This window comes from Ornithorhynchus anatinus, chromosome 3, assembly GCF_004115215.2.
Source record: "Ornithorhynchus anatinus isolate Pmale09 chromosome 3, mOrnAna1.pri.v4, whole genome shotgun sequence".
NCBI classification, from domain to species: domain Eukaryota; kingdom Metazoa; phylum Chordata; class Mammalia; order Monotremata; family Ornithorhynchidae; genus Ornithorhynchus; species Ornithorhynchus anatinus.
Window position 1 is genome coordinate 81,470,714 of NC_041730.1, and position 13,271 is coordinate 81,483,984.

A 13,271-nucleotide genomic window follows, 5' to 3' on the forward strand; every position below is an offset into this window, starting at 1 on the left:
CTCGCTCCCATTTGCCAGAGTGCCAGAGAGGATGTGTACGGAAGGTCCTGGGAAAGGATTGACTAAACATGGATAAAATCTGGCAACCTGTGCAATGTGTTATTATAGATGTGTTGCTATACTCCCTAACTTTGGGACAAGCAAAATCCTACCTCATTTGTGATTTCCAGGTCCCTCCCAATCTTCTCCAACACCTGCCTTAACCTCGACATTGGTCAGAGGGGTGGACACCCTACCTCTTCGGTAGTTTCTTGAGAGCGCTGTTTAAAATCTTTTTACCACGGCCTGGCGTTTCTTTGAAGCACTTGGATGTTGTTGAAAATAGTCATGGAGTCCTCAGTCACCCCCGGGTAGTCTTGACTTTTAAACCTCCAGTCCACGCATACCTGGACAGCACACTCGTCACGGTTAAAATGATCTTGCAAGCATCGTTGGGAAGAGAGACCTGGGTTGCGTCAAGCAAGCAATCAACGGTATTTATTGAACACATGCTGCACGTAAAGCACCGTGCTAAACTCGGGAAAGTACAGTACCGTAGAGTTGGAAGACGCGATCTCTGCTCACAGAGATCGGTTTGCTGTCAGGCCCACACGTCCGACACGTGGAGAGGGTCCCTGCATCTTGGAGGGGCCGAAGGTGGGTGGGGACATCGACACCAGAGACAGGAAGGCGAGTCTCGCATCAGTATTGATCCAGAGCTATCCCTCCCCATCCCTGGGAGGAGGGCAAGTTGTGGCTTTCCCTGCTCACCCCCCCCACCCCCGGCACCTCCCGCAAAGGCCCCGTTCCCCTTCAGCCAGTCTCACAACAGGCACTTCACCTTTTGAGTGAGAACAGCGCTCATTCCCAAGGATCTCTCCACTCTAGGAAGAAGGGAAGAGCAGAGAGGAGCTCTCCCCAGAAAGCCGGCAGCTGCCGGGCTCCGGGCCTGTCTTCTGCTCTGAGTGGCGGAAAGGCTCTCCTCTTCCTAGCCAGAGCCAAGGCTACAGACATTTCCCCCAGCCTCTCAGCCCTCCCCATTCGGCATGGCCTAGTGGAAAGAGCATGGGCCAGGGAGGCAGGGCATCTGGGCTGTAATCCCAGCTCTGAGCCACCTGCTTGCTGTGTGACCCTGGGCAAGTCACTTGACTTGTCTATGCCTCGTTTTCCTCTACAGTAAAACGGGGATTCAATATCTGTTCTCCCTCCTTATTAACCCCAAGAGCCCCACGTGGGACAGGAACTGAGCCCGACCTCATTAACTTGTACCTTCCCTAGTGCTTAGAACATATTTGTGACACGGTAAGCACTTAACCATAAAACAAAAGCAAAACAATCCCGTGCACACAGAGTGAACAATAATTCAGACATCAGTACCATCCATTCCTCAAGGAGGAAAGAAACTCCCATAACAAGCCCTCACCCTCTCTCCCTCCTTCTCTCCATCTTCCTCGTGACCCTCGTCCAGACTGACCAGGCCCAGGGAGCAGGTCAGTCCAGCTGCTCAGCAATGACTGAGGAATCCCAGAACTCCCGGGACGGCCCGGGGAACTAGCAGCTCCTATGGGCATGGGGAGGGGAAGGCCCAGAAGCCTCTCATCCTCCCCCCACCCGGAATTAGGGACCCTCTGGGGAGAGATCAAGTGCCTTGGGAAGGGGCTGTCAGGAGGGCGACGGGAAGCTATGGCAGGGGCATCACTGAAGGAGGGAATCCCTGTGGGTCACACGGCAGAGTGAGGCAGAGAAGGGGGGTGTTACAGGAGAGGGCTCCAGATGGGGGTATAGCAGAACCATCCACTGTGGATTGTGCCTCTCCCCTTTTATTCCTAGAACAGGTCATAGCAGCACCCACGCCTGTAGCGTCGTACGGAAGGACGCCGTGGGTGCAGGCTCTTTGCCAGGAGTGCAGGGGCAACGGGGCCCTGGACGTTTAGTGCGGGAGCACCGTGGGCCAGGGCTTGGTCGCCCTCCCTGGGTTGCACAAGGCTCGGCCCTCACAGCCGGGAGCCCGTGCGACGCCGGCCTCGCGGGGGTGCTATCTGTGGGCTCCCTGGGTCCGAGGGGGCGAATCCGACCGCTCCGCTCCACGACTCGGGGAAAACGGCACCCCGACACGCACAGAACACACTGCAAGATGTATACTAAAATAAGGTTATTTACTTAAAAATGATACATTGGACATAATCTGTGTACAGAACAAAGCGATTCATGGTAAACTTAATAAGGCACCTTTTAAACCAGATGCTGTACAAAATACATTTAGTGTATTACATTTTAAAAGATTACTCTACACTTCTGGTATATAACAACAGTGTATTCCTACTGCTTGTTTTTACCCTTCTTTCAGTTTCTATTTACAGGGCCTCTACATTAACTACAATGTTATTTTCCTTTTATACAATATACTACATTTTCACTGGGAGGGGACGGGGAGGGGTGGGCATAACGAGAACCAAACTCCCCAGATGGGCTTCCAGAACCATACTCTGGGGTCCCTGGGAAGACCGGCCAAAAGCTCCCCGAAATGACAGCGCCCGTCTAGCCGAAACAAGAAGTTACCCCGCTTCTCGAGAGGCCCTTCAAACCGAGGCTCTGCATCTCGCCTCCACCCTGCCCGGCTCACGGAATTAGTTCTTCCACCAAATGGGTCACCTCTCTCCCGGTTCGCGATCCGGGTGATTTCTTACAGCAGCACTGAGCCAGCAGGAGAACTGCTCGTTGGTATTTCCATATCTAATTAAAGCGGATGATAAATATCACCTTTCCCTTTAAACATACTTACAGTCAATACAAAAGGCCATTAAAAAAAAATAAACGAATCATTTTTACTACCCCAGTTGTAGGAACCACTGAAGACCACTTCCACCACAGTCTGAAAAATAAACATGGTTGAGGCAACTTTTGTCCCAGGGTGGAATCCTTGAGCGAGTGCCTGGGCTCTGAATTGAACGCCCTAGGATGCGATTCTAAGCCAATTGAAAGGAACACCTGATAGGGGATTTTTGCTTTCAAACCAAGTTAGCATCTGGAAAATCAAAATAAAGACGCTGAATATGTCACAATAAAAATCTGGCACATCAGGCACACCGTTCACTCCTGCCAGTTTCGAATCATTTTTAAACTTCCGAAAGAATTCATCCCTGACAAGAGAAGACAATCTAGGAGGAAGATGAGTAACGCAAAAGATGTTCACCAGGCACCGGCCAAGTCAGATTCTGCTGTTTCGTTTCAGGAATTTTGTTCGATCGAAAAAAGAGAGAGGACAAGCTTAGTGAAAACCAACAGGTACAATACAAAGGTCAGGTGTGCTTTCGCTCCCAGAAATATTGTTCTTCTAACAGATTAGCAAAGTAATCGATTATACGAAGATTAACTCAAGATGCAGGCCGGTCAACTGGATGGACAATCATGAGGCAACAAAACTTGAAGAAAAGGATAGAGAACTAGCTTCCATGGAGCAGATCTGGAGCTCTATGCTACACCCTTCGCTGGCCTGCCAGTACTTCTTAAACTGGACGACCAGCAGTCGCTAAACCAACAAAAAACGGGGCAGGGGCCCTCCACGCATTTATTTTTAAAGATCACAGTTTCCCAATAAGGCTTTACTTACGCTTAAAGGCTACATTTATATTTACAAATATTTTCCACTCACTGCCTTAAAAATCATTTTTTTAAATTGGTATGATCGTTTGGTATTTACATGCTCTTATTTTTGCTTTGCAAAGCCTGAAGTGAAAATATAGCTGAGAAGATGCTCCCCTCAATTTTTTTTTGTTTTATTAAGATGTCAAATGACATAACTTGAAAGAAGAGCCATTGGTTAAATTAAAAAAAATAATAACCAATTCCCTGGCTGGTTTGGGCCAAATAAAGTCCCAAATGAAAAAGCTATTCAATTCCCATAGCATTGAAGATTAGGGAATTGCTAAACTCAGTATATCTCAGGATATCTTGAGGGAGCAAACTCAAGGGATGTTTTTGCATAAAGACACTTTACATCTTCACTGGTAGAGGACCCTTAAACTCACGTCAACCACTATAGGCTTTCTGGTTACCGGTAAGAAAATGGCAAGCAGAGAAATAACTGCCGATTCTGACCTTCGTTTATTGGCAAAACATGGGATGGTGCTTTTTTAATTTAAATTTAAAAAAATTAAAAAAGACCCATGAGTATTTTTGTGGCACAGTGTCGCTGTTATCTTACGGAGTGCCTGTAGTAAACAGAAAACTTAGCTTGAAGCACCCCGATTCAGTCAGAATTCATGTGTAGTGAGTTGTAAAAGCAGACATGTCCCTTAAAACAACTAGCTTTCTTTAAAAAAGTAGAATTTCTGTGAAACAAAATTTATATACTGTGACAGAAGAGAAAAATGCTGCAGTTCTTTGCCTCTTTAAAAATTATGGAGTAGAAATTATTCAAAATATACCACCAAACACTGGTTAGAGAATTATAGTATAATTAGTAATTTTCGGCAAATTCTTAAAGTACACATTACCCATTAGCATCTTGGTTTAGGAGAAGACTTTAGTGGCATGTACTGTTGCAAGTAGTTGCTGCTCACGTGTACTTCTGAACAGAACAGAGTCCTAGAGCTGATCTATTCATCGGCTTCATCCTAGTTTTAATTCTGAAAATCTGGCGTAACTCTTAAGACACTGTATCTTTTAATCCTCTACGGGTTTTTTTCTGGAAGTCTGGGCCAGGAAGTACAATGAGTAGTGACTGTGGTACGAGTGTGTGTATGTGTGTGTGTACACACACGCATCTATGTGTATACACACACTATATAATACAATCACATAACCGCATCTATGTGTATACACACCTGTACGTCAATGATGTGGAGACAGGCATTCTGCAAATACAGCACATTATGCACAATATACAACTTTCCCTTTCAAAGTGATCAAGAATGAGGTTTACCAAACAAAGTTATAGGCACTTTAAACTGCTTTCAAATAGGCTTTGTCACTCCAGGGATACGTTCCGTCTTCAGCAGGACCCTGCCATCGGGTGTTTCTAATGTCAGAGAACACGCTTCTCCTGCCCCTTGCACACAAGATGACTGGACTTCGATCCAAGACAGAGCGTGTGAGAAACCACTTTAACTTCTCTTGGCCTTCAACTGATGGCAACTTGACTTGTTCAAACAATGATAGCAGTGAGGTCAGTGGGGAAAGCATATTTCTCCTGCAAGTTACATGGCTTCACGTGACCGGCCGGTCCTAGCCGGATATTGCGATAGAAACAAATCCCAAATCTTCTTGTGCATTTATAAACAGTTTCTCATCTGGCATAAATGGCAGCAGAGAAATCCTGGCGCACACGCAGGCACACACACACACACACACACACACACACACACAAATAAATCTGCACAATATTGAAAAACAATGCATTGCTTAAAGGAAAAAGGGAAAGATGAGTAGTGTTTCAAAACAGATTCATTATCTAAAGCTGTTTCCCAAAGGCATAGTACATGTGCACTACGTTTTATCGGGTAGAAGGCAGAAGTTTGTAGTTCTCCATCTCTGCTGAAATCATTTATCTTCTATAGGCTTTCACAGAAAGCACCATTATCCAAACACGCAATTTAGTACCCAGAGTTGCAGCGACTGAAGCCTCGATTCCACTCATAACCTCCCCCACCCCGCGCCCCACCCCCAAAAAAGGAAACCTACTTCAGACAAAGCTGTCCACAAATGGAGCATGGAGTGACCAAAAGTTCCCAGCATCATATTCTATAGAGTACCAAATGGGTGAATATTAGCAGCCTTTAAAGATGCGGTGAGGGAAGGGTCTGCAAAAAACCAGGTGGGCTTCTCGTCGTCCCACCTCCAACCCCCCGTCGCCTGGGCGACGACACCCCGGGTGTCTAATGCGGGTGGCCCTTCCGTGGGACTCTGTTGTCAAATCTTGACATCTTGGGATTCAACCATCTTGGCGAGTGTCTTCTTAATTCTCAAAGCGGTCAACCTAGAAGCGGGGTTGTGGGCCCAGCATTCGGACATTAGCTTCAGTATTGCTCGGAGGCACTGAAAAGGCAGAAGAAAGGAAAGAAAACAAAAAGACTGAGGCAAAACAGTTGACTCGATCTCCCAAATCCTCCCAAACGTTTGGCGTTTTCCGGGTCGTCGCCTTGAGTGATTTGAAATCAAGGGTGACGATCTGACTGCCCTCTGACTTACTTCATCGCTGTTCCATCTGTTAGACACCACTGGGCGCAAACGCTTGACACACACCACCTCGCGCATATCCTCGTAAGACGGGTCGTTCGGCACCATGTTGTAGTATGGCAGTTGGTAATCTTCCACTATACCTGGAAAGAAGAAAACGGGGTCAGGGTGAACACGACTAATGTCTGTAAAGAAAACCCGGCCAGGCGACTATAAAAGGGTACAGGTCCTGAGGTCCTCCACCCCAACCACCCCGCCAAGACCGGGGGAGAAAGCTTGAGGGTGTCCAAAGACCCTGGGCCCCACTAGGTGATAAGGTCGGAGGGTGAGGGGTGCGTGCTTTAGTCATCTGCACCTTTCCAACCTGAGAGAAAGGAGAAGCAAGGGGGAAGCTGAGAACAGAAAGACAGTTGACTGCAGAAGTTGGCCCTGATAACCCAGGTGGATCCCACCCCACAGCAATTATAGCTTGTGGCAGGATCACTCCCTTAGCCCTCTGTGAACACACACTAGCAGTACAATGGGGATTCAGCTTCTGGGCTGGGTAAATACTGGGCTTTCTGGGGATTATATTCATTCTCTTCAGAAACAAATCTGCAACCATCTCCTTCCTGCAAGGCCTCTGAGGATTTCCTGTCACTTCCTCCCAGATTTCCAGACCCATCTTCCTTGTCCCAGGAGAACACAGTCCTTTTAGAGCACTCATCGGTTTGCAAAAGTCCCTCTCCCACTGAGCTGAGCCCAGTGCCACCCAAGCACTCATTCTTCAGTGGGGCTGGGCCCTCTTCAAATGTGCTTAAACAACGCTGAAGAGTCAGGGTGATTCAAACACGTGGCCTGAAACCAAGGGGCTAGGACTTACACTGTGACCCCTAAGAATCCTGGGCCAAACACCCAATCTGGCATTCAAGTGTCTGAACTGATGGCCTACACTGTCTAAAAGAGGGCAACCCCTCTTGGGTGTTGACCGGCCTTAGCGAAGACCATCACTTTCAATTTCACAGTATCATCCCACCCAGACTCTTCAGAGAGAGTCTTCCCCTCAGCCCTGGCTGGTGTGTAAAACCAGATTTTGCCAGGATTCCCAGAGGCTACGCAAACAGAAAGAGTGACTCATTGGAACCAAGAACTCCGAACCCTCCATCCGCTTGGGGGTGGTTTCTGCTACAGCGGATCGATTCATTTCTCTTGCACAGAAGTCGGACGAGACGTTCACATCATACCACATTCGTCTTGGGCGCCGTTCTTTAAAAACTGTACTATTCAAACCCATTAAAAACCCAGACTCCAAACGCCTACCTCCTGTGATACAGCGCCGGGCCATTTCCCAAATGATCAGGCCAAAGCTGTAGATGTCAGCCATGATGTACGGCTGAAAATGGTTTTTGTTCAGGCTTTCGTCTAGCACTTCTGGGGCCATATAGCGCTTCGTTCCCACTCTGGTATTCAAGGGGACATCCACTTCATTTGTGTCACTGGAAAAAGAGATAACCAGACAAGTGAGTGAGCATTCTAGTCCCTTGTTTACAATAAAGATAAAGACGACGCAGTGATTGTACAGAAAAATGGGCTCTCCTCTCACGGTTCTCTTTCACAGGTCAACCCATAGTCCATTCAAGTTGTTTCTCCCCTTGCATCGCTGGAGTCACAGAGGGAAGGTGACCACCCCCCATCCCTGCAACTGTGTCAGGCCCACGCCTGACTCCGATGGGGGTCGGGTGGGAGAAAAAATTGCTCTTTGAGCAGGAAGATTCCTGGCTGCCTGTCCTTTCATTCAATCGTATTTATTGAGCACTTATTGTGTGCCAAGCACCGTACTATGCACTTGGGAAAGCACAATGTAGCAGACACATTCCTGCCCACGAAGAGCTCACAGTCTTGGGGAGTGGTGAACAGACATTAGTATAAATAGATAAATAAATGCCCCCCGTGGGGTATCAAGAAAATGTGAAATGGAAGCATGATCGTTGTGGTGAGGGCAAGGCTGCCTGGAAACCAGAGCAATTCCACTTAATGGAGACAACTAATCAGAAAAAGTGGTTTTAATCTGTGAATTAGAACTAAGCGCTTGGTAAAGAGCCATTGTACCCGAGGGGTGCTCAGTAATCCTGTTGTGCTAAAGTAATTAAAAAGGAATGTCATCATGGCCCTCTCCCCCATAAAAGAAATCTCTTAACTGCTTGTCACCCTACCCTCCTCATTCTCCCCTTACTTTATAAATCTTCCCCAGTTTTTATTCCAGGACCAGAGGAGGCCTTTTGACTGATCCAAACTTCAGCCATTCAGTCATACTTAGTGAGTGCTTACTGTGTGCAGAGCAATGTACTAAGCACTTGGGAAAATATAACAGTTGGTAGACACGTTCCCTGTCCACAACAAGCTCACAGTCTAGAGGATAGATATTGAAGCCCCATTTCACAGAAGAGGAAACTGAAGTGCAGAGAAGGGAAGTGACTTGCACAAGGTCACCTAGCAGACAACTGGCAGAGCCAGGATTAGAACTCAGTCCTCTGAGGACTCCTAGGCCTGTGCTCTTTCCACTAGGGATCCTGTAAATGAAGCAGTTGTCAGGGCAGTAGGGAAGGGACTTATGACTACAGTACCTTCATTCATTCATATTTATTGAACGCTTACTGTGTGCAAAGCACTATACTACCCGCTTGGGAGAGTACAATGTAACAACACACTTCCTGCCCACAAGGAGCTCACAGTCTAGAAGGGTAGACAGACATTAATATATATATATATATATATAAAAATAAATTGCCAATATATATGTATGCTGTGGGGATAATAATAATGATAATAATGATGCCATCTGTTAAGCAATTACTATGTGCCAAGCACTGTTCTAAGCACTGGGGTAGTTACAAGTTAATCCGGTTGTCCCACGAGGGGCTCGCAGTCTCAATCCCCATTTTACAGATGAGGTAACTGAGGCATAGAGAAGTTATGTGGCTTCCCCAAAGTCACACAGCAGACTAGTGGCGGAGCTGGAATTAGAACCCATGACCTCTGACTCCCAAGCTCGTGCTTTTTCCACTAAGCCACACTGCTTAGGGGATGGGAGGGAAGATGAATGAAGGGAGCAGGTCAGGGTAACTCATGCCTGCTGTGTTCTGAACCTCCTTCCACACTCTTCTGGCTCCCGGGACCCCTGAGGATTCACCCTGCGTTCCTGCCCCATTCCACACCACAGGCCCCGTTCAGCAGGGAGGTCAGGACTTCTAGGAGAAAGCCCGCCCAGGGACCGTGGCCCAGGGACCCGGCCCCCTCACCTGTTAAATTTCACAGCCAGGCCCAGGTCGGCAATACAGCAGCTTCCGTTCTTCTTGATCAGGATATTTTTACTCTTGAGATCCCGGTGAGCGATGGCGGGCTTCCCTTGGGTGCCGTAGATTTCCGTGTGGAGGTGGCACAGGCCGCAGGCTGCCGAGTAAGCCAGCTTGAGGAGGGCCCTGTTGTCCAGGGTGGCACACTTGAGGAAGTCATATAAAGAGCCGTTCTCATGGTAATCGGTAATCAGATAGAGCTGAGTCCACGAGCCTGTGCCTTTAATATCGGCGGCTATAAAACCTGTCCAGTTCAAAAGGCAGGAGGAAGAATGACAAATTTTATGGTTAGAAGGGCCATGCGCCTTCCAGTGTGCGTTCCCTCAAACCTTGCCATCACCCCAGGAGCAACTCCCAGAGAATAAGCAGACCGACCCACTCAGTTGGCTTTCTCCAAGCTGTGACCGACTAATGAACTTCCAATCACACACAGAGCTCTGCATGTCTAGATTAAAAGGAAATTATGACTATGCCAAAATATCACCACTGAGTTACGCGACCGTGATGGAAAAAAGCACCAGCCTAAGAGTTTCACTCGCTGCCATTGTGGTGCCTCTTGTTTCAAAGACCGTAAAGAATGAAAGGATTGAACAAAATTATTAATACTACAGTATCTATTAAGAGCTCCCTGTGTACAGAAGCAGTATGGTTCAGTGGAAAGAGCCTGGGCCTGGGAGTCAGAGATCATGGGTTCTAATTCCGACTCTGCCACTTGTCAGCTGTGTGACTTTGAGCAAGTCACTTAACTTCTCTGGGCCTCAGTTACCTCATCTGTAAAATGGGGATTAAGACTGTGAGCCCCATGTAGGACAACCTGATAACCTTCTATCCCCCACAGCGCTTAGAATAGTGCTTGGCACATAGTAAGTGCTAAATAAATGCCATCATTATTATTATTATTAAAAACAGGATACCAGAGCAGACCCAAACCCTAGCCCACGTGAGGCCCAAAATCTAAGAGAAGTCTTTTACCCCCACTTTAAAGATGAAGAAACTGAGGCCGAGAAGTTAGTGATTTGCTCATATTCACATGTCGGACTAGTAGTAGAGCCAAGATTAGAATCTGGGGATCTTGATTCCATGGTCCGCGCTCTTTCCACTAAGTCATACTATGTCCAAATAAGGCCACAAAGAGCTCAAAAGATAAGCCTCGCAACTGCTAACAGCAAGTGGACTTTGCTCAGTGGGTAGGCAGCCTGCTCTGCTGAAAGTACAGCATTAAGAAAAAAGGCAGGCAGCCCAAGCCAAGGGAAGCCCAATCAGCCCAAATGAGACTGAGAGGAACTTGTGAGCGGAAAAGCGGGGATGAGACTAAGCCAAAACGCAACCTCGGGTGACAGCCACATTCAGCTGCTTAGAAAATAAACTGAGCACTAAGTTCCAATGGACTCTGGGCTTTTCTTGAACAATAGGTGGAGAGGCTCTGGGGAAAGAGGTAGTTGACTTTCAGCCAACTACGCAGTGTTCAGTTTGGCAAGACCCACCCTGACCACTCCCAACTCTGCCCTAAACTTAATTGTAGGTCAGGGAAGACAGAGAGGGCTTCGTCCTTCTGTACTTCCCAAGCACCTAATATATTATACTGCATCAAGTGGGCCCTCAGATAGATTCTAGTACTAGATTGTTGCTACAGTGTAAGAGAAAGTCAAAACGCCAGGGCCAGTTGAAAATTGGGAGCTGTCCCACACCCCTCTTTCTGGACATTTAATATGCAAACCAGGTATGTCTGACTTGTGTTTGAGGAAAATCCTGCTCTCTTTAGAGCCTTTAGGCCAAGCGTCTGCTCACCAAGTATATTTTCATGACGCATCAGGACGGTCTGATAGATCTCGGTTTCCCGGAACCAGCTGGCTTCCTCGGTGGTGAAGAAGACTTTGACTGCCACTTTTTCCCCTCGCCATTTACCCATCCACACCTCTCCATAGCGGCCTTTTCCAACCTGCCGCACCATCTGAATCTGTTTGGCAATAGTTCGCTGGACCTGGATGGGGAAAGAACAGAGTTCTAGTCTCTTGCTGGAACAAACCTGATCTCCCCTGACCAACCATTCAAGTATGAGATCTTTCCCGACCAGAACTGGGTTTGCTGGTCTGGGGGGGCTTCGGAGAGTTTGTTAAAGTCACCATCAGAAACACAACAAGAAATGTGTAATCAACCCTGAAATCCTGATGGAAAAGCTGATGGATTAGTGAGACGGACTTTCAAGTTCCTTTTCATTGTTCCAATGCAGTGACACATCGGCATTTGCTAGGACGGACAAGGAAAATTTTTAAAAAATCAGTCACAGAAGGGAATAAAAAGTTATGACTGGTTGCTCAATGCTACCAATAGCGACTGAACAGAAAAAGCTGCCACAAGGAATGATATCACAGGGCTTTGTATGCCACTGGATAAATTCCTCGGAGAACAAACTCCTAAAAATTCTGAAATACTTCCTCTTGCTCTGTTTCAACAAACACCTGGGTTGTATGTAGTTCCACATCTTGGCATAAAAACCACTGCTTTGGGCCGGGGGGGGAGGGGGAAGCTAGCTGGACGATATTTACCAGGAGAGGGAGCCCAGATCCACTGCCAGAACTCTGTGACTGATCGATAAGATCTTTCAACGACTCCCCTACGGGAATGAATGCTTCATCCTGTTCCAGATCGCGATTGTACCGCCGTCGGCTTGCTATCCTCTTGCAGTAATGCCTGTGAGGGGAAAGCCCACAGTTCTAAATTTACAACTTTCAATGCAAACTCACCAGTGAGGGGGCTTCGGAGGCCCAGCCCAGCCTACAGGGCCACGTCTACCCTGCCCCACGGAGTCTTATTCCAGAGTCTCCCTCAGTAATCCATTCCTGGACTTAAACTGGGCATACTTCTTTCTTTTGCCTAACTCAATCCTCCTGTGCTGGATGCACGACCCCAGCAGGCAGCTGAGGGCCAGCTCCGCCACCCTGCTGCCTGTGGGCCCCAAGTGGGTAGTGGGAATGGCAAGGCCAAGCCTCAAGTGGGTCCAGACCATACCCTTAAGGGGTGCTGCTGGGCACAGGCAGTGGTTGCATTCAGGCGCCAAGACCCCACATGTTGTTGAGACAGTTGTGCCAGGAGCCCAAGTGATGACTGTACACGTACTAGGTGACCACACATGGCCAGCAGCACCTAGGAACATTCGGCTTTGGCTCAATCCCATGAGTGGATCCAACCAGGCCCCCAGAAACTCTACCTCCTACTACAGCCTAAGCTCACTTTCTCTCACCTATGCCCTGCCTCTGGCCTGCAATCCCCTCCCTCCTAGCTGACAGACAATGACTCCCCCCCCTCTATAAAGCCTTTTTCTCCAAGAGGCCTTTCCTGGTTAAGTCACTCTGACTTCCTCCCTTTATTCATTCCCCCTCCCGGCCCCACAGCATTCATGTACATACCTGTAATTTATTTATATTAATGTCTTTCTCCCCCACATCCTAGACCTTAAGCTCATTGTGGGCAGGCAATGTGTGTTATATTGTTATATTTTACTCTCCCAGTGCTCTGAACATAGTAAGTGCTCAATAAATACAACTGACTGACTGACTCTCTGGCCTAAAACTTGACAGCCACTGTTAAGCCACCTCATTCCCTTTCCTTCTCAGTGGCAGATCACTTCAATTCTTTGAGCCTTTGTCCATGGAGGTCGTTTTGTTTTACCTCTCCATTGACTCCCAATGGCACTTTGCATATTTCTCAGAGAAGGAAATGGGGTCAAATACTAGAAATACTAGTTTGTTGGGGGCAAAATTAGAAAGTACATTTTAAATTATG

General features: G+C 47.6%; 1 protein-coding gene across 1 annotated transcript in view; it reads right to left on the minus strand.

Moving 5' to 3' along the window:
• Positions 1-2,116: 2,116 nt before the first annotated feature.
• The window catches only part of BMPR1A (bone morphogenetic protein receptor type 1A), a 119,406-nt gene continuing 108,251 nt past the window's right edge, over positions 2,117-13,271 (minus strand). The window contains exons 8-13 of the mRNA XM_029060344.2: positions 12,035-12,179; positions 11,277-11,469; positions 9,435-9,732; positions 7,456-7,631; positions 6,169-6,299; positions 2,117-6,015 (exon numbers count right to left, since the gene is read on the minus strand). Coding sequence (XP_028916177.1) covers positions 5,890-6,015; positions 6,169-6,299; positions 7,456-7,631; positions 9,435-9,732; positions 11,277-11,469; positions 12,035-12,179 — 1,069 coding nt within the window. The 3' untranslated portion in view covers positions 2,117-5,889. The remainder of the gene's footprint in view (positions 6,016-6,168; positions 6,300-7,455; positions 7,632-9,434; positions 9,733-11,276; positions 11,470-12,034; positions 12,180-13,271) is intronic.